This window comes from Manis javanica, chromosome 17 (genome assembly GCF_040802235.1).
Source record: "Manis javanica isolate MJ-LG chromosome 17, MJ_LKY, whole genome shotgun sequence".
Taxonomy (NCBI): domain Eukaryota; kingdom Metazoa; phylum Chordata; class Mammalia; order Pholidota; family Manidae; genus Manis; species Manis javanica.
Window position 1 is genome coordinate 58737272 of NC_133172.1, and position 20231 is coordinate 58757502.

The window sequence follows — 20231 nt, forward strand, 5'->3', positions numbered from 1 at the left end:
CTGACGAGGTCACAGAGCCCTGGCCGCTGTGTACTGAGTTCCTGACGTTCAGACACTGAGCTGCCTTGGAGGCTTCATCTGGTTCAGTGCCCACTGTGGCCCATGAGGGGTAGATCCAGTTATTACAAGTGAGGAGATGCAGGCCCAGAGAGGTCAAGTGACCCACCTGGAGTCCCCCAGCTTAGTCCTGGGCTGAGTTGGAATCTTAGATGTGGGTCTGTCCACCTTCAAAGCCTAGGACCTCGTCACTGTGAGGCTCAAGCTAGAGGCTGTTGCCACATTGGGTCTGTGGATGTTTTGCTCAGCCTGTGTCTGTCACAAACTGATGATGTTACAAACTGAGAAATTTCACTTGGAAATTCAGATTGCTGCTTATGAGAAATGGGAGGAGGTGGCGGCTCTGGGCCCTCACTCTCGCCCGGTGATGGTGGGTGCCAGCTCCACAGAAGGGGCCCCGGTCCTGTTGCCCTGGCTGTCCCCTTCGGCCACCGCCCCAGACTGCCGCCTGGGTGTTTGGGTGGCCCCCACCCCGTGGTCCCTGAGCTGCTGTTGGCTGGTGGCACAGCGGTCAGCGTCACTGCTGTTTCTCAGGACCCGCTGTCTGTGCCTGTTCCCGCCAGCGCGGCTCCTCGTGCTGCCAACAGGGACGCCTGGGCGTCTGGGCACTGAGCCTTTGCCATTTGCTCTTTTCCTCAAAGCTCTCAGTGGTGCAGCCTCTGCCTGGATTGGGAATTGGGAATTCATGCCTCACTGAGCATCTGCTAGGCCAGCCACCGAGCTGGGTGTTGGGGATCGAGCAGTACCGTGTTTCTGTCACTCAGGGTGACTTTGGGTGCAAGTGGCAGAAACCAAACTCCATAGCTGAGACAGACCAGGAAAAGGGTGGGGGGATTTATTGGCTGCAAATTGAGATGCTTATGAGGTGAAACTTGCTTCTGCCCTGTGGCACACACTCCAGGAGGCTGCAAACTAACTCCTTCTCCTGCCCCGTTCCTGTTCCTGTCTCTCTTTTTGATTCACCTCTTGCCCAGAGAAGCCTGATTTGGCTTCATCTTGGTTGCATTTTCCTAATCATTCATTTACTGAGCACCCTGTGGGTGCTGGACACATTACTAAGGGCTGACCAGGGGGTTGCCTGACAGGCGGAAGTCCCACTCGCCAGGAGACAGCTGCAGCCAATCCCACCACGGTGGGGAGGAAGCAGGCTCCGCGAGGTGACCGGGGGAAGGAGCCAGAACCTGCCCTGGCTCTGCACCTCCACACCCTAGGGCCTCCCGGCCCTGTGGAGCTTTGTGCAAGATTAAAAATTAATCTTTAATTATGTAAATATATTCTCCTCCTGAAGAAATGGGGGATTGGCAGTGAAAGCTACAGCCCCCTGTGGGCCGTGTCATCTCAGCCCTTGTCCTGGCAGCCTTCTCGCTGGTGTCTCCGCCGAGACTTTTAAAAAAAGAACATCCATTTGAATGTATCTATGGAGAATACGTAGTGCCATGTTTTGTATGGCTGTTCTGTTCCATTTCTTAAAAATACAAATGAGACCATACTATGGTTTCATTATGCAGCTTGTTTTTGTACTCATCAGTATTTTTTGCTTTTTTTTAAAAAATTAACAATTTAATGAAATACCACTACCAATAAGCCACTGAAGGAGATGTCTTCTAGAGTTTCTTTTTAAAGGGATTTTTGAAGAAATCATTTAAAAGGATATTTTTTAAACAATAAAAAGTCTCTCTCATGGTGCAAGATTTTAAAAGATGAGTAGATTGCTGGTAGTAGCCATGCTGTTAGACTGTTTTAAAAAGATGCTCTTGGCTGTAAGGTTTGGACCCAAACTTACTTTTGCAAGTGTGTGTCTATTCTTGCTGATAAAAGGTAATAAGACTGAGGAGTCTGTTCTGTTTTGGATTTTTTTCTGCCTCTTGTTTCAAATGGGTCAGGAAATAAAAGACTTGTGTCCTTTTGGAAAAGGAAAATTCCACTTTTGCACTAGCTGAGCCACTGAAGATAAGATTTAAGGGTTTGGGCACCAGGTCCCTGAGTTCTGGAGTAGACCGGCACACCTTTCTGTAAAGCACCAGGGAATAAGTATTTCAGGCCTCGCACGCCGTATGGTCATTGGAGAATGAAAGCATCCGTAGGCAACACGTAGACGGATGAATGTGGCCACGTTTCAATAAAACTTTATTTACAGAAACGGGGTGGGCTGGATTTGGCCTGTGGGCTGTGGTTTGCCAAGCCTGATCTGGACATTAGCATGTTCCCGAAGTCAAGCCCTGTGTCAGCGCGGAGAGGACGGGCCAGGGGAACTAGCTGTTGAGTCGCTCAGCAGTGTATCTTCTGAGGTTCAGGTTCCTCGGTGTCTGTTTTGAAAAGACCCGCATCCCTGTATTCCCCGTCATTTATGTGATCCCCCAGGGATGGCTAACTAGGTTCTTTCTGACCGGCGGGCCTTGCACAGCAGTTGTCCGGCCTCCGGGACCTTGGCACGTCAAGCCCGCGTGTTCTCCCCGCTGCAGGGCCAGGGGCAAGGTGAAGCACTGCCGTATCAACCGGGACGGCCAGCACTTTGTGCTGGGGACCTCCGCCTACTTCGACAGCCTCGTGGAGCTTGTCAGTTACTATGAGAAGCACGCGCTCTACCGAAAGATGAGACTGCGCTACCCCGTGACCCCCGAGCTCCTGGAGCGCTACAATATGGTAGGTGGCCGACTCGCTCACGGCTTGGGGGGGCATCTCGTCCGAGGTTATAGTTCATCTGTGGATTCATTCAGCAATTTTACTGAACCCTTTTCCCACGTCCAGTACTGCTGTACATCCTGGGGGTACAAAACTGAACACGGTGGACTAAGACCCTGCCCTCATGCCGCTTACAGTCTAGTGTGGGAGACAGGTGGTAAATTTAGGAGGTAAATAAAATACGCGGAGCTCACCTCAGATGGCTATGGAGAAAAACAGACCGGGCAGAGGGAAAGGAGGATTCCGAGTGGTAGGGAGGGGGTTTCTGTTCTTGAAGGGCGCCTTGGAGAGAGCTCACTGAGAAAGCACGTGCGCAGACAGCAGAGAAGGTAGAGGGGGCCGTGCAGCTGTGCGGGGGGAGGAGGAGCAGCAGGCACGGAGGTGCTGAGCTGAGGCGCCTGGAGAAGAAGCAGCGCGGCTCGAATGGAGTGAGCCGGGGGGTGGCGGGTAGAAATGACTAGGGAGGGGGATGGGCGGGCGGCTGCGTGGTGCAGGGCTTGCCAGGCCCTCGTGAGATGCTGGCATTCATTCTGGGCTGTTGGGTCGGGTTCTGAGCAGGGAGACACGTGATCTGCTTCCCCACCCCACTGCCTACCCGATGGATTCATTACCTTATTGGAAAGGGATTTACTGGGCACTCACTGTGTACTGGGAACTGTTCTAGCTACTGGGGTACGGTGGGACCATCTGCCCATGGGACATTGGGGTTCTAGACGGGGCTGCAGATGACATAGGTGCAGTCACATAAATAAGGTGTTTCTGGGCAGTGCGAACCACAGCAAAGAAAACAGGACAGGATGGTGGGTAAGCAGTGGGTGCTGCATTAGACTGAAGCCAGAGAGGCCGGAGAAGGCTGCCTTAGGAGGGCGCAAAGGTGAGCCAAACCTCCAGGTCTTGAGATGGGAGGGAACCAGCCACAGGGGCTGTGAAGGAAGCCGGCTCCAGTCAAGGGAGCACGGGTGGCACCCACCTTGAGGTGACTCTGAGGGACAGGGGGAGAGGTGAGGGAAGGCAGGATGGATCTCCAGGGTGTACTGGCAAATGCCTAACTAGCTCTCCCAGGGGAAAGAAGCCCTGTTCTATGGCATTTGCCAATTTCCATGGTGTAAATACTTCCGTGGTGGCCGATTTCAAGCCATGGACATTGAATGTGGGGCAGGAAGAGATGTATGATGGATGGGCTCTTGCAAGCAGTGAGCCCGCTCCAGCGTGCCGCTGGAGCTCTGGGTTTGTCGTCACGAAGGAGCAGCGCACCCGGCACATCAGGCCAGCAGAGGAGCCTCTCGCTTGGGGACGAGGTTTCCAAGTTTTCGGGAGCTTCTTATTAGCTGTCTCCACCCACGTGGTATGTGTAAACCGGGGCTTCACCTACTCTACCAGCGGGTAGGAAATGGCAAGGATGCTAGAACCCTTGTTCTGTGTAAGGGCTGTCCCAGGAGCTTGGATGGTTCCATTTATTTTTCTTTGTTCTTTTCCAGGAAAGAGATATAAACTCCCTCTATGATGTCAGCAGAATGTATGTGGATCCCAGCGAAATCAATCCTTCCATGGTACAGTACCGACCCCCCAGTTCACACCATCCCACGGTCACCCAGTCAGTGGATTGGCATGCAGTCCATCCCCCAGTTATAACAGGGCAAGGGAACATTTGGGAATCCTGGCCCAAAAACTAGATTTTTTGGTGGTGGTGGGGAAATGTTGATTGACAATATGATGTCTGGTTTCAGGGAAGAGATTAATAGAATTCCATCCCAATTCGACTGTGCCTTCCTAAAATTCTGAGGTTAGGTGAACCACCTTTGGGCCAAACAGCTTCTAATTAAAAGTCTTTCAAATGTTTCCTGCTCGCTGACTGAGCCCGTGGTGTTTATAAATTCTGTTTGGTTCACTGACCTCCTTGCAGCGTGAACGCTATCTCCTGTGCCCACTTGGGCTGTTGTGTAATTTCATGCAGGTAGGGATGGATTTGCTCCTAGCCCCCAGCTTCCCCTTGTTTTCATTTCATCTTAAATTTAGTTTAAACCTGCGGAGGAAGAAAGATGGCCAGTTTTCTATTTGGGGGGCCGTCTGGCACATGATTTGTGTCTACTTCTCACTTAGGAAGAGGCCCTGCTGATGGGCTCTGTGTAAAAGCTAGAGATGAATTTCTTTTTTTTTTTTTTTTGACTTAAAATCCTTGGCCAATGCACATCCCTTTCAGCATGAAGTGAAGTCTTGAGAAGTTGTGAACAAGAGCAGCTATATGTGAAATGCGTTAGGGGACCCAACTTAATGGCAAAAACTTATTAGACGTGAAGTAATGGGAATGGCCTGGCCTCAGGACAGCCAGATGTCGGGATGGTGGGGACTGGGAAACTGAGGAACACGTGCCTTATCTCAAGGGCAGCCACCCCCCATGAGCAGTAGGTCGTAGCCTTTTCAGAGAGCAGGCCGGGCCTTCTGATGTCTCAAGACAAGCCAATAACCTGGATGTTTTATGTGAAATCTCCTCATTTAAAAATCCTGGTAAAGAAACCAAGTTGTAGAGAAATTCTTCCTAGACGAAGTGAGGGAAGTAAAACACAATTATATGCTGAATTTGATTGTAAGCTGTTGACTCTCGTGAGTGCCTCCACATGAAATGATTACTATTATTATGATTGAAAAATTATGTGACAACTAAAAACACTTTTTGTTGTTTTGAGCTTTAAACTTTAAGAGTTTATTTGGAAAACAAGATTATAGAAAAAGGCAAGTCCCAAAAGCTGGGGCATAGGCAGACCCCAAGGGGTTCAAAAAACCCACTTTGGCCACAAAAAAGTACTCAGCCTGTTCCCACCATACAAATGTGGTAGCTGTGTCTTCTCTTGTGATGTGCCGAAGAATTTTACAGTCACCACCACACACGCCTGCCATTTTTACTCTAGTTTGTTCACTTGCTGCTCGGTCATGTGTAGGTTTCCTCTCCACAGCAAATCTTATTAATAACCATTCTTGTTGAGCCCGGTAGGCCAGGTAATTTAGGTGAAAATACATGGATTGCAATTTTAACTTAAAAAAAAAAAAAAGAGTGTTTTCAATGCTACAAAATATTCCAGGTGGCTGTGCCAGCTTAGCGATGTCCCTGTCAGTGGCCATTTGGACCCTTTCTCTAGCCTTGCCTCTTCTATTAAAACTAAAATGAGCTTCCTCATGCATGAGGCTTGGGCATTTTTTTGCATTATTTCTTTCGGATGAGTTCTTGGAAGTGGAATAACCAGATCAATAATAGGTAACACATATGGATAACTGCATATTGAGCGTTGTTCTAAGCACTTGACCACCCATTGGTCCTCACAACAGCCCATGCAGTGGGTACTGTTTTTGTGCCCATTGTACAGGTAAGGAAACTGAGGTGCACAGAGGTTGAATAACTGCTGAGGTCGCATGGCTAGCGGGGTGTGGAACTGGGATTTGCACCCAGGCAGGCTGGCTCCAAGGTATGTGTTCTTAGTCACCGTGCCGTGCCACAAACCGATGTGGTCATCCAGTGTTGTTCGTGAGGACCTCCCCTGCCATCTATCAGGGTGGAGACTTGCTCCTGCTAGAAGCTGTTGTATGACATTTCCCTTTACCACTGGCTGTACCTTTTTTGTGGCCTTGGTGGCCGGCAGTGACCTGTGGAGTTCCGTGAGGAAAGATGCGGCTCTAGTCCTGTGTGCACCCTTGAAGCAAGATGCACAGGTAGTGCCAGCTCTTTGCAGGTGGGGAGGGCAGGAGTCCTGGGTGGCCTCTGTTTGGGGGTTCCCATGGCACCGCTTCTAGAGCCCGCCGGGCTTTGTGTGGGACATCACGACTGTGGCAGTAACTCACATGAATTGTTCCATTTCTGAGCCCAGCCACTGACCGGCTGGTTGTCCTTGGGCAAGGATACTTCATGTCTCTGTACCTCAGTTTCCTTATCTGTAAAATGGGTGTAATAACATTACTACCTACCTCTTAGGGCTGTTGTGAGGATTAAAGGAGATGACCAGAGATAAAAGGCCTGGGACGGTGCTTTGATTACAGGAAGCACTTAGGAAACGCCAGCCATCGTCATTTTCTCATTATATAAGATGCCCCGTTTAATAGTCTCAGCCACCCTGTGAAGTTTTAATTCCCATTTCACAGATGGGGACACAGGCTCCGAGAGCCCCAGGGTTACATGACCAGTTAAGCGGCACAGCCAATGCTCTGAGCCCGCATGCCTGACCCCCTAGCCTGCGCGCGGAGGAGCAGTTTTCCTGGATTCCTTGTAAATCTCGTTCCTATTTCTTTGGCTGGAGTGCGGGGCGGCTGCTGATGGAAACAGGTTTAACAGTGTAAGAGGCTTCCCGTTAGTATTTACTTGCTGTGGGGTGTTTATGTTGCCGGGGATTTATGCTTGCCGAGCAGCAGGCATTAAAACAAGTTCACCGAAGAGGAAGCCCACGCTGAGGTCTGCCCTGTTCCTGTCAGAGGAGAGACCACTCCTGGGGAACATCACGGAGGGGCGCCTCGGTGCAATGGCACAATGCCAGTGTCCTGCAGGGGTCTAGTCAGGGACCCCTGGCTGAGGTGAAAATACCGGTGGGGCCTGGGGCTGGCCAGGAAGTGGCGTGGACCCTGAGTTGGGAGGGCTGTCGAGCATGGTCACTGGGGACGTCAGAGGCTTAATCTGAAAGGCATATCCTTTCTTTGTTGAGGAAACTGGGCAATCCTGGGTCCCCGCCGGGGTGCCCTTGCCTCCCATCGGGTCAGGCCCCGTCCCTCCCTGCTGACTTTGGGGCCACGGCGCCTTTGCAGTGCCAGCCCTCTGCCAGCAGATGGCACTGCGACCTTGGACTGAAGCCTCCTGCTCAAGAACCGCCTGTGCCGGGGAAGGCCGCCGCCTCCCTGGGCTGCCCTCAGCCTCCTGACCTTCTCCTCCTTGCTTTCCCCGAAAGCCTCAGAGAACCGTGAAAGCTCTGTACGACTACAAAGCCAAGCAAAGCGATGAGCTGAGCTTCTGCCGGGGCGCCCTCATCCACAACGTCTCCAAGGAGCCCGGGGGCTGGTAAGGCTGGCGAGGCCGGGCTGCTTAGTAGATGAACTTGATTTGTCCCTTCTTGGTGGTGGGACTCAGGGGCAGGCTGAGCTCTGACCCACTTTATATGCAATTCCAGACTGTGACCCCTTGTACCTCCTCTGGGAAGGTGGCTCGATGCATGCCTTACTGGGAAAAGCAGATAAACAATAGTGATGACAATTATGACTATCTTACCGTTTATCATGTCACATGATATGTATATTATTACAATTATAGCAGCAGCTGCCGTTTATTGAGGCCCTACTGTGTGCCCAGCACTGTGTTAACTGCTCTCACACACTGTTTAGCAGATCCTCCTCACAGCCGTGTGGATCTCTGGCTGTGATTATCGCCCCTGTATAGTTGTGGTGAATGAGCTCTCCAAGGCTGCACAGCTGCTGAATAGTGCAGGCTTTTTCTGTTTCACAAGCTTATGCGTTACTTTAAATTTAAATTCTTATGCTATTGCTTAGTCCTGTCCCCTCTGCAGTGGCCCTAGCCTGGACTGAAAAGGGCACATTTTTAGGCCAGAGATACCAGGGTATGCTAGGGTTTAATTACTTCTTCCTCCTTGTCACCTGGGAAGGGAAATCTGCTGCCCATCCCTCCAGGCAGGTGGTTTGTGGGGTGGCTTTTACGTGGAAACAGTAAGAACTTGGTCATAACCGGAATGCTGGTGGACAGCCAAGCTGCTCACAGCTTGGGCTGCTTCGTCCTTCTACAACATAGCTGGACCTGCTCAGAGATCTGAACAGCAGCTCGAACAGAGTGTCTCTGTGTGTCGAGCACTGTTTAAACACTTCATTTGAAATAACTTGTTTAGTGCACACATGACCCTGGAAGGTCGGTCATTACCTGCATTTAACGGATGACCAAACTGAGGCAAAGACAAATACAGGAACGCGTCCAGGGCCACACGGCAGGTGAGGCTGGAAGCCAGTCTCACACCCTTAGCCTTACCCGTGTACTAGGTACAGAGGTTTGTAAAGCTTTTCTTCTTTCTTTTTTAATTTGGAGAATCTCTTTCCAACCCAAATCTTACTTGGATCCCCAGAGTCAAAAACAGATAACAGCAGACCTATCTGCAGAGGCTGGAGTGGGGGCTTGGGGCTTCTGTCTGCACTTCCCACTGATATCTGCCCTCGCCCCCAATGTCTACACCCCCCTACTGGTGTCCCCTCCCCACCAGCACCCCCCTGCTGGTGTCCCCTCCCCGGTGGGTTCTGCTCTCCCCACTGCAGTCCCTGGAGCTCTTCCCTGCAGGCTCGCGGCCCCAGCTTGCCGGCCATGGTGTTGTCCACCCGCCTCTCCCCAGGACAGAGGTGTGCTGCCCCCTAGGTCCCCCCACCCCGAGTGGCGCAGCCCGAGCCCGGGTTACCCCCAGGCCCCTGACGGCACTCGCTGTGCTTCTGCGTGCTGCCTCCTTGAGGTCCCAGTTCTGTCGGTGCAGGTGACTGACTTTAATCGAGTTGTGGGTAAAGCCCGGGTGATCACATGCTCTTCCATGTGTGAAATCGCCTCATGCCTTTCCACACCACTGGTGTGGATTCTCCAGATTTCCAAGGTTCGTGTTTGAGATGAATTAAGAGACCAGCTTAAGTGCTTTTGGTGAGAGGCATCAGTAAACTGCTCCTCACGTCCCCTCCTCTCTGGTGGCACCAGCGCCACCTGGTGGGATGCTTGAGTTGTACCACCTTTTTTGCGTCTCCCCCAGACTGGTTCCAGTATAGCTGGGAGACCAAATAATTTTTGTCCAAACTGGGATGCATTTGAGAGTGAAGGGAATGGTCTTGTGCTAGGTTGTCGGCAATGAGTGTCAAGTTTGAGTCACAGGCAGGAGTTGAGGTCCAAGAGCTCCTGGGAAGACAATGCAGGGCTGAAGAGCCCGGGCTTGATTCTGAAAGCGTCAGAAGCCGTCAGTGTGGTGTGGTCAGGTTGCATTCAGGAAAGAGCCCCCTGGCTGCAGAGAGTGGCTGCAGGAGAGCCTGGATGGAGTGAGTGGGTGGCCCTGCATGCCCAGGACTAGACCTGGGGGAGAATCTTGGAGGTGCCCACAACTGCTAACTGCCCGGAGTCGAGACACCTTTGTAGACAGGTCACATCCCCTGGTATTAGCGCTGCACAGAGGTAGGAAGAAGGCTGGGGGCAGTGTCTCAGGTGAATGAGAACCAACACTGTGGAGCCCTTAGTATACACTGGGCCCTGTCCAAAGCTCTCAGCATATGTTAGCTCATGCAATCCCAGTAAAATCTGAGGGAGGCAGTAGGGTCATTCCTGTGAGAGGCTGGGGTGCAGTGAGCCTGCGGGCCTGCTGGCAGGGTTGATTCCAGGCTGCCTGGACCCAGAAGCACCTCTCTCCCGCCCTAGTCCCTGGGGCCACAGCCCTCCCTGAGGTGGGGTCGGGCCTGCTCGAGACTGCAGCTGTCACCTCACGCAGCCCCTGCTGTCCCATGAAAGCATTGAAACAGTTGACTTTTGGTGCCTTTGACCATATTTTAAGATTATGTTGAGGGGAGGATGGTGACCCCCAATCACTCATTGTTGATAAAAAGAAAGCAGAGGATTCCTTTGAAATGCTCTGTAGTCACAGACAATGATCACCACCTCTGGCCACCTGGCCACTTGGCCCCCGATGGCAGCTGGGCTCTGACGGGCAGGCTCTCTCTCCTTATCCAGGTGGAAAGGAGACTATGGAACCAGAATCCAGCAGTACTTCCCGTCCAATTATGTGGAGGACATTTCAACAGTTGACGTGGAGGAGCTGGAAAAGCAGGTGAGTCTCAGTCCTGGCACAGAGGGACCTGCCAGTCCTGTTCTACGGGGCATCCACTGAGCCAACTCAGTGGGTACGTTGTGCACATGCTGCTGTGTGGTCTCTGTGGAGCACCAGAACAGGGACAACAGTGACAGAGAAATTGGAATTGTCCCTGACTTGTTGTGGGGGAAAGTCAGTGTGACAAGCCAGTCATGTTTTAATCAGGTAGTGCTGGGCCGGAAGGCTTTGCATCTGCACAATTCCCTCCTGAGCGAAAATGGCCAAATGGGGAATTTGTCCTTTGCTTAAAGCAGCTTGCAAATGAAACACATTTAGTTTGGCCAGCCAGACATGCGGAACGTGCTTGGTGTGCATAAGCAAGCAGGCCTAAGTAGAAGGTGACTTGAGGCCCTCCTGGTGACATTGCAAACCTGGTTTCTGTTTGCCAGCCTCTTCTTGCCCAGAAGGCTTGATGATTCACCTGCTTTTAGGTGACAACACTGCACCAGGGATGGACTCTTTAAGGCTCAAACTTCCGCAGGGAATTGGGGCAGTCTGGGAAGGCTGCATGGAGGAAGGGGCATTCGAGTCTTAAAAGTCAAATTAGAGCTCAACATAAGACACCAGCAGAAGGGAATTCCAGGTGGGAGGTACAGCCTAAGCAAGGGTGTGGTAGCAGGAACACGGTTGTGTACAGTGTCCTCAGTATGAGGCAGGGATGTGACTCTGGCTGCGGGCCTACTGCGTTGCCCTTACACAGTCAGCATTAGCCCTTGGGGGTGGTGGGGTGGGGGAATACAAGCAAGGGAAAATGCATAGTTCTGCCAGCTCCCCTCAGACTGAGGTATTCTCCACCTCACCTGATGCTGGGATGGTTCAGACATGCAGCAGCATGTGGAGCTGGAAGGCTGACAGGGCCTGGAGAGCCTCAAAGCCAGATTAGGAGCGCAGCCATTGCTCCCACAGGACACGGGAGGTGCAGAAGGTTCTGGAGCTGGGCTTCAGGAGGCCAGATGGTCAGGTAGTGCCATTTCAGAATAATGGCAGAGTAAGTAATGTTTAGGATGTTTTTTGAAACCAGATCTACAGAAATGCTTCAAAAACCTGTTCTCGAATTCACAAGGCACATTTTTACGGATTGGAAAATGAAACGCCGAACCTGCCAGCACCTGCTCACTGCTGGGTCCCTGGCAGCAACGTGCTTCATTATTTAGCTCTCTCCCCACGGATGTGTCCTGTAATGAAAATGCGTTTTAAACAGTTCCACAGGCAGTGTCTCCGCTAAATGGTGTGCTTTGGAAACTGGTTGTCTTTTTATTATTCCTGTTAAGTCTAATGTGACTTATGTCTTGTTTCTTCGCAGATTATTGAAGACAATCCCTTAGGGTCTCTTTGCAGAGGCATATTGGATCTCAACACCTATAACGTTGGTACGTGCCCACGTGGTCTTAGCCTGACTTCCACCCAGATCCCCTACAGCCGGGCCTCAGAAGCGCCCCAGGCAGGGAGGCGGCTATTGCTCAGTCCTTGTAGCCTTGACTGGGATGCGAAGCCAGGTACAGGCCAGACTGGTCAAGCACTGCAGTGTTGTGTCTGCTGTTAGGATCTGTGAAGTGCTAAGCCAGAGCTGGTATGTCGTAAATGTGAGACGAATGTCGGCTGTTGTATCTCCCAGCTGTTATCTGCCCGGGTGTCCCAGGCTTTTCTAGGAGGAGCAGAGACGCCAGCCGGGCTGTGGTGAGCATGGGGCTGGGAATGTCTGGTTCTAAGCCCAGCTCTGCCTTTTGGTCGCTATGAGACCCTGGGCCTGCTTCTTCTCCTTTCTGAACCATAGCTTCCTGGCTGCTCAGCCGGGCACCAGGAGACCTGGCCTGCCCACCTTGGAGTCTGGTGCAAGGAGAGAAGTGAAGGCATGGCCTTGGCCTCACAGGCTCATACAGTGGTGGTGGCGTGGGATTTGCACGGGGCTTCCTGGGCCTCGACTGCGCGTGCTTTCAAGTGGGCGAGTTGTACTCCCACACGAGGGGCTGAGGCAATGAGGAGGGATGTTCCTGGCAAGAAGCCCAAGCAGGTTTCTTTGCTGAGCAGCCCTCCATGCTCCCTGCAGCCCATCAGTCCGTTAGCTGGATACAGAGAAGAGGGATTCTTTGTTCCAATTAACAAAAGAGAAGACCAAGCCCCTAAGTGACCACAGGGCGTGCCCGAGGTCCTGCAGTGAGTCAACGGACTAGCCGGGCCTGGGGCGTTCTGGGCTTGTGCCTTCTCTTCCGCCGAGCTTTGTATCATCTCCCAGGCCCTCTTTGCAGAGCACAGATGTGCGGCCCTGGGCAGGGTGAAGAGGGCGCTTGGTCAGAGCCTTAGCTTTGCCCCCACTAGCTATGTGACCCGTGTGTTACTTTGCTTCAGTGAGGCTATTTCCTCCCCAGTCAAACAGGCATAAAAAGAGTACCCCCAAAGGGTGCGATCAGGACTCAGTGAGACACAGTGGATGTAATCTGCTTAGATTTTTTGCGAAGTGTTTTGCGAAGGGTGACGTTCTGGTGAAGAATAGGAGCTTTAGGATTAGGCAGACGAGTTCACAGCCGGCAGGGATGGACCCAAGGCAAGTAACTACACCCCTCTGGGCCTCAGTTTCTTTGTCTGTAAAACAAGGAGCCAAATACCTAATTGACAAGATGTAGTGAGGATGAAATGAGATGACGTGTACCAAGTGCCTGACACAGCAGGGTCACGGCGGCATCTAATATTGCCTGGCATATTAGAGCTCAGAGATCTTAGCTAGTGATATTATTTGGCAGATAATTTTTCTTCTCATTGCCTAATTTTCTTATCTAGAAAATACTTTCCCTGCAGAGAGAATCCATTCCATACCTCTCTTCTTGTCTCTGGTGGCTGCTGGCCATCCTTGGGTATCCTTGGCTCATGGCTGCATCTCTCTAGTCTCTGCCCGTGTCTTCAGTGGCCATCTTCCCTGTGTCTGTGTCTCACATTTCCCTGTCTGATTTCGGGCCTCCTGTCTCATCTCAGGATCCCTAAGCACTTACGCACAAGACCTAGTCCAAGTAAGGCCACATTCACAGGTCCCGGAGGTTAGGATGTGGACACATCTTTTCGGAGCACAGTCCTCAGCCTGCTGCATGTCACAGGCAGGAACGTCCAGGAGGCAGATGCTACCCGATGTGAGGTTGGCGTCCCAGGCCGTGCCGAGTGTGATGCAGCCGTGGCGGTTTGGTTGGTCCATGAGAGGAGCGGCCGGGCCGTGTGAAGTCTGGTCTTCCTGTGGCCCCCGCACAGGCTGACCAGGACTTTTGTTATTCCCTCCCAAAGTGAAAGCCCCCCAGGGGAAAAACCAGAAGGCCTTCGTCTTCATCCTGGAGCCCAAGAAGCAGGGTGACCCTCCGGTGGAGTTCGCCACGGACAGGGTGGAGGAGCTCTTCGAGTGGTTTCAGAGCATCCGGCAGATCACCTGGAAGATCGACACCAAGGTAGGCACCTGCTCACCTGGGCTTGGGTGGGCCTGGCGTCCTCAGGCCCCGGCACTCTGCTGAGGCTCCTGTGGGGCCCGGGTAGCAGGTGGAGCAAGGAGGAGATGGAGTGGGTTCGGATGATAAAGCCACCCGTCCCAGAGAGGAAAGGGATCTCAGAGGTGCCCCTGTGAAGCGGGCTCTAGGATGTACTGTTGGAAGGCTCGAGTGTGCGCCCCGACAGTCAGTGTTTGGGGCCTGTCTGACCCTGCATATCTCAGCAGGAAAGTATTGCATTCCTCATTTCGAACGGTTTCTTGTTGCTAAGCATTGTTCAGAGCAGCTTGTATCCTCCCCACCAAGCGTTCACTGCTGGGCCTGCTGGGACCCTCAGCGGGACCTGGGACTCCCATCCTCGACAAGACCCTGTTCTTCCCCTCCAGAAGTTTGTATGCTTGTGGAGGGGCTCCCACTCTAGATGGGAGTGGACTTTTAGGGTTTTTCCTAGCTGGAGTATTAGTGTTTGGCTGGGAGTGTTTTGCGAAGGGTGGCGTTCTGGTGAAGAATAGGAGCTTTACAGACGAGTTCACAGCCGGCAGGGATGGACCCAAGGCAAGTAACTACACCCCTCTGGGCCTCAGTTTCTTTGTCTGTAAAACAAGGAGCCAAATACCTAATTGACAAGATGTAGTGAGGATGAAATGAGATGACGTGTGCCAAGTGCCTGACACAGCAGGGTCACGGCGGCATCCAACCGCCACATCCCTGCCAGGTGAGACTGTATCTTGCATGTGTAGCTGCATCTTGGGTGAGAGAGTAAGGTTCCATCTGCTCTCTCTTGTGGCCACACAACTAGGAAGAAATTTTAGGGTTTCCATGTTGCTTCTAGGGCAGATCTTGACCCTAAGGCCTGATTTCAAAGGGCCTTTGATCTTCTGCTCTTTGGGTGCCTCTGACCTCTGGGCGCAGTCGAGTCTCCCTCCTCACATGTACTCGGAGGGTCACCCACTGGCAGCCTGGTCTTCCCTTCCCCCTGGAGGGCCTCCCATCTTGGCCAGTCTCTGGTCCCCTGAGACCCTTTGACTTACCCATTCGACACCCCAGCGTGAAGGCCTCTTCTTCAGAAGACTTTCTGAGAGAGCTGGTCGAATGCTGCCCTCCTTGGCAGGGCCCGCTGTCTGTCCCAGTCTGGTCACAGGCCCGGTGACAGTCCTGAGCCCAGGACTGGTCACACCCTCACCAGTTACTTGGGGTGGACCATGCACTTGAGGCCAGCAAGGCCGTTCCCACTTCTGACAGGCCGTCTCATCTGCCCGCTTGGGCCCCTAGTGCAGTACTGCTCTGAGCCACAGGGGGGCGCCACTGTCCTGGGGGTTATGAGGAAGATCATCCCTGACCCCCCGCTGCCTTCTCACTGAAACCTGTGTGGCACCGTGTGCCAGCATGCGACCCTCCTGTGCATGTTCTAGTGTTTGGGGTTCTGAGTCCCTCCAGCTGAGAATGGAGGAGAGCCCTGGTGAGAAGCCCTAGGCGCTGTTCCCTGGAGACCTTGTTGTCCGGCATCCAGGCCACCTGACAGTGGGGAAGGGCCTGGTTATGACACCCTCTGCCTGGTGCATCCTGGGCCTCTGCTTCTCTTAATGGGGGAAAAGGGAGTTTCCCGGGAAGATTCCCCGCCACCCCTGAGCCCCCACTAAATCCTCCACAGGGATGGTTTCTGAAACAGGGCTGCTGTTCTCTGCCTTAGAGCTACATTCCTCCTTAATTGGTTTTTATGTCTGCTAAGATTTCATGAGGAAAAAAATATTTTAAGTCCTAGTATTGCATATGAGGGTTAGAAAAACAGGAGTCAGCAGAATCGGCCGAGTTCTGGCTCCAGGCACAACTGGCCTTTGGAACCAACGTGAGACAAGGCTTTAGCCCCCTGCTGGGAGCTCCCCACCGAGGCCTCACAGCTGCCCCGGCCCTCGGACCTGCTCAGGGCTCTGTGAGTTTACTGTCTCTGGCTTCCTTCCCTCGACAGCGAAAGTCCAGTCACCAAGCTGCGCCTCTCAGCGAGTTCCCACAGCCTGACCCGTGAGGTCTGTGGGCCTCCCGATTCTGAGACGGCCTGGGGGGCGAAGCCTGCAGGTCAGGGAGTAGAAGTTACACGATTTGGAAGCAGCAGCTGGGATCTCATCTTGAGCTGCTGTGCCGAGTGCGGCCAGAGTTGCTGCGTGTGAGGTGGCGCGTGTCCCACCCACTCTCGGTTCATCGGTTCTGTTGTCATTAGAGGTGATGTGTGTTGTGGGGTTTCCTGTCCCCAAACACCCCCACGGTGAAAGTCACGAGTGCAAAGCGTTCAAAGCCACGTTGATACAAGGACTGGGAGGAAATACCTAAACATTGAAAATAAATAAGGCCTCAGTTTCCCAACAGCATTTGGCTGTTGACCGTCCGACCGACATCTGTGCCTGTTGCTCTGGGCCGGTCTCACCTGCCTGCTTGTTCCCGAGGACGTTCAGGAAGATGGAGGGGCTGGTGAAGGGCGGGTGCGCACAGACGGGGGAGGGCGGAGTCTGGAGCTTGTAGTCCTGTCCAGCTCTGTCCTGCCGATGTGGTCGTTGCCGCTCTGAAGCTCCCCTAAAGGCTTGTTTGCTGGTCAGGGCCGAGGCCCACTTTGGCCCCGGGGTTTCCGTCGGCACTCGTGGGTGAAGAAGGCATTCTTACGGAAGAGAGCGGCCCCCCGACCTGCTCGTGTGGAGAGCTGTGTTCTCGTCCTCTGCCTGGAAGGGCGTTTCGGGGGCGGCCTCAGTAGCCATTGTTTGTTTTTGCCACAAGCCTGGTGCAGTGCAGGGGGCCCCTTGCTCAGTCTGACAGCCCTGGGAGGGAAGTCCTCATGTCAGCCTCATTTTACAGTTGAGGAAACTGAGGCACAGACTGATTATACACCTTGCTGAGTTGACACAGCCAATAAACAGGGTCTGCTTTTGAACCGTGTCCCCGACTCCAGTTCCCATGTGGTGACCGCGTGGTCTGTGTCCTGTCCACCAAGTCACCTCTGTCTCCTGGTCATCCCGCACGTGCTCTCGGTGGGCACAGGCCTGGCTCTGGTGTGGAACAGCACCAGTGCCGGGACAGATGAGGGCAGTGGAAGCCAGGACCAGGAGAGACAGTGAGTGCTCCAGAAGGTCGGCAGAAAGCCACCTGCTGTCTCCTGTCCTGCTGGAGTTACCCAGGAAGGCTTCCTGGAGAAGAGTGACTTGGGTGGGGTCCACAGGGCAGAGGGGGCTGGGTGGGGTCCGCAGGGCGAGGAGCCAGGAGCCAGGAGTCTGCTGCTATGGTTTAGGGGGACCCGGGATGTGAACTCGGGAGCATTCTAGAAGGCTCTTCAGGACCCGATGGCCGATGGTGTATAAGGGGAGAAGCGGAGTGGCACCAGAGATGAGATCCATTGCTCAGGCATCAGGTCTTGTCACTGGCACGCTGTGTAGCCCAGGGTAAGCTGCTCAGCCTCTCTGCACTGTAATTTCTTTGTAGAGTGGAGATAAATTCTACCTCTCGGGGGATGTGTGGGCTAACACAGATAATGCCCATCAAGCGCTTCGTGTGCGATGCCCGAAGCCAAGCAGCCCCCAATGGCGAATGCTTTTATCTGCATATAGTATTCTCTCAAGGCTCCCCCATGGCCAGTGGGAGGCTGAGGGTCGCCTGGATTGGGGTGCGGTCAGAAGCCAGGCCTGCACAGATGGAGATGGATTTGGTGGTGGGTCCTCTGAGGGGAGATGGCCCCCAAGTCCGTGGCATGGAAACCACTGGTCAGGGACTTTGGCCTGAGAGGAAGGACAGAGGGGCTGGGGGTGGAAACATCGCACCTGGTGAGGAGCTGAGTGATGCCAAGGCCAGGAGGAGAGAGGCAGGTGGGAGGAAAATGCATGCCCGTGAGCTGAGAGGGTGGGACTCTTTAGATGTGGGCCTGGGGGCTGAAACCAGACGGCCGGCTCCCAACAGGAGAACAACATGAAGTACTGGGAGAAGAACCAGTCCATCGCCATCGAGCTCTCAGACCTGGTCGTCTACTGCAAGCCCACCAGCAAGACCAAGGACAACTTAGGTACTGCCTCCCGGGGGCGCCTCCGCCTTCCGCGGAAACCCGTTTCCTTGGGCACCTGGCGGTTGTCATTGTCTGGGTAGAGTGGCTCCTGCCCGTTCCCAGCTGCTCGAGCTTGTCCTCAAGCGCTGGTGAAACAGGCCCTTCCGGTACCTTCCAGAGGAATATCCGAGAGGGTGGGTCCATTTCTTAAAGCTGCAAAGCTGGTGGCTGTAAACAGCGTATATTTATTCTCACCGCCCTGGAGGCCAGCAGTCTGAAACCAGTGTTCCAAAAGTGGGCTGAAACCGAGGTACCGGCAGGGCCTGTGCCCTCCGTGCCCTCCACAGCCTCCGCTCCTTGTCTCCTCGGGCTCCTGGCGGCTGCCCGCAGGCCCTGGCCATGGCCGCGTCACCCGGTCAGCCTCTGTGGTCACAGTGCCTTCTCTTCTGTGGAGTCAAGTCCCCCTCTACTTCTCTATTATGTTGACATTTGGGGCCTGGATCACCTCCCCATTTCAGGTTCCTTAATTTAATCTCATCCGCCACGCCCCTTTTGCCATATAAGGCGACATATTCATAGGTTCCAGGGATCAGGACCTGGGCATCTTTGGGGGCTGTTATTCAGCCTGCCACAGAAGGATTCAAAAATGGATCTTCTACCACATTTTCCACTGTAGCAGGTTCTTTGCATCTAATAATGATCATGTTCATCTGTTTTTCCACCTCTTAAAGAACTTCTATATTTGATCCTCTGCCTGGAGCCACAGATTCTTGAGATGAGAGTAGTCCTAAACCCTAGGGTTAAAGGTCATCGGGAGGCTGGTCCCCAGGCAGCTCTCCATGCAGGGAAGGAAGCCAGAGCTTGGAACCAGCCTCAGCCAGACCCTGCATGTCCATGGGCCGGCCCTCTGCAGTTGGAGGTGAAGGAGCAAAGCTGCCTCCAAGCAAAGAGTCATTTGCATGTTCCCACCCTCTCTGTTCAATCCCCGCTCAGCACACAGACACCCCTTTCCAAGCACAGCCCCTCCTGCGGACAGTGGGTTCTGCCCCCACTGGAAGGCTTGGTCTGTGCGTCTTGTGTCCACCACATCTTTGATAAGGAAGCCAGACCTATTGTCAGCCTCCTCTCCTCCCACCCACTGACCCCCTGGGCCGTGCCTCCACCCACCCCCTTCCTATCACTGTACCACTTTAGTGTTTGCTCATACAAAGCTGGTTTTAAGCAAAAAGTAAATTACAGTAATCCTGGACTGGAAGGCTGTGGGAACACAGCCCCCTTTGATATCTGGGATCCCTGTGGGCTGAGCCCAGAGTAGTATCAGTTATGGCAGTAACATCTCAACTACTTGAATGTCTTGTCCAGGAGAGATTCCTGGTTTCATCTCACGGCTGTGCACCTAGCCACGGCACCAAGCATTCAGAAAACGTGTGAGACACAGAATAAATGGCGGCTCCCTCTCTGTGTGCAGAAAACCCCGACTTCCGAGAAATCCGCTCTTTCGTGGAGACGAAGGCTGACAGTGTCATCAGACAGAAACCCATCGAGCTTCTGAAGTACAACCAAAAGGGCCTGACCCGCGTTTACCCAAAGGGCCAGAGGGTGGACTCCTCCAACTACGACCCCTTCCGCCTCTGGCTGTGCGGCTCCCAGATGGTGGCACTCAACTTCCAGACTGCAGGTAAAAGGGGACCGACTGTGGCCGGTAAATGATGCCGGGATGGTGGCATCATCCCGGCACAGTCTGCTGGGGCCATCAGGGTGACCATCTCCTGGGCCATGTGATTTGTCTTATGAACTGTCAGGGTCCAACCAGTGTGCTAACGTGGGGCTTGGCAACTGGATGGGTCCACGAAGGGGGCCGATGGCACCTGTGATTGGCAGGCTCTCTGATGGCAACTGACAGGTGCTGAGTCAGTGTGGTTAAGAGAGAAAGGAAACATCAGCTCATGTAATTCAAGTCTAGGAGCTGGCACTTGGCTTCAGGTCCAGCTGGATGCAGGTGTTCAGTGCCCTCTCTTCTGCTCCTGACCCGTCCCTCCTTGAGGGCGTCATGCTCAGCCTCTCTCTGGAGACAGATGTGGGGCAGTGGGGGGAACCCGACAGGCGGAACTTTGTATACAAGTGGCAGCTTCGATAGCAGAGCTTGGCAGCCTTCTT

The 20231-nt window shown here is 53.4% G+C and overlaps 1 protein-coding gene across 3 annotated transcripts in view; it reads left to right on the forward strand.

Moving 5' to 3' along the window:
- The window catches only part of PLCG2 (phospholipase C gamma 2), a 142882-nt gene that overhangs the window by 104090 nt on the left and 18561 nt on the right, over positions 1–20231 (forward strand). For all 3 annotated transcript variants that reach the window (XM_036993778.2, XM_036993779.2, XM_036993777.2), the window contains 8 exons: positions 2520–2700; positions 4218–4289; positions 7662–7771; positions 10460–10556; positions 11902–11968; positions 13866–14023; positions 17993–18095; positions 19543–19752. In XM_036993778.2, the coding sequence (XP_036849673.2) occupies positions 2520–2700; positions 4218–4289; positions 7662–7771; positions 10460–10556; positions 11902–11968; positions 13866–14023; positions 17993–18095; positions 19543–19752 (998 nt within the window). The remainder of the gene's footprint in view (positions 1–2519; positions 2701–4217; positions 4290–7661; positions 7772–10459; positions 10557–11901; positions 11969–13865; positions 14024–17992; positions 18096–19542; positions 19753–20231) is intronic.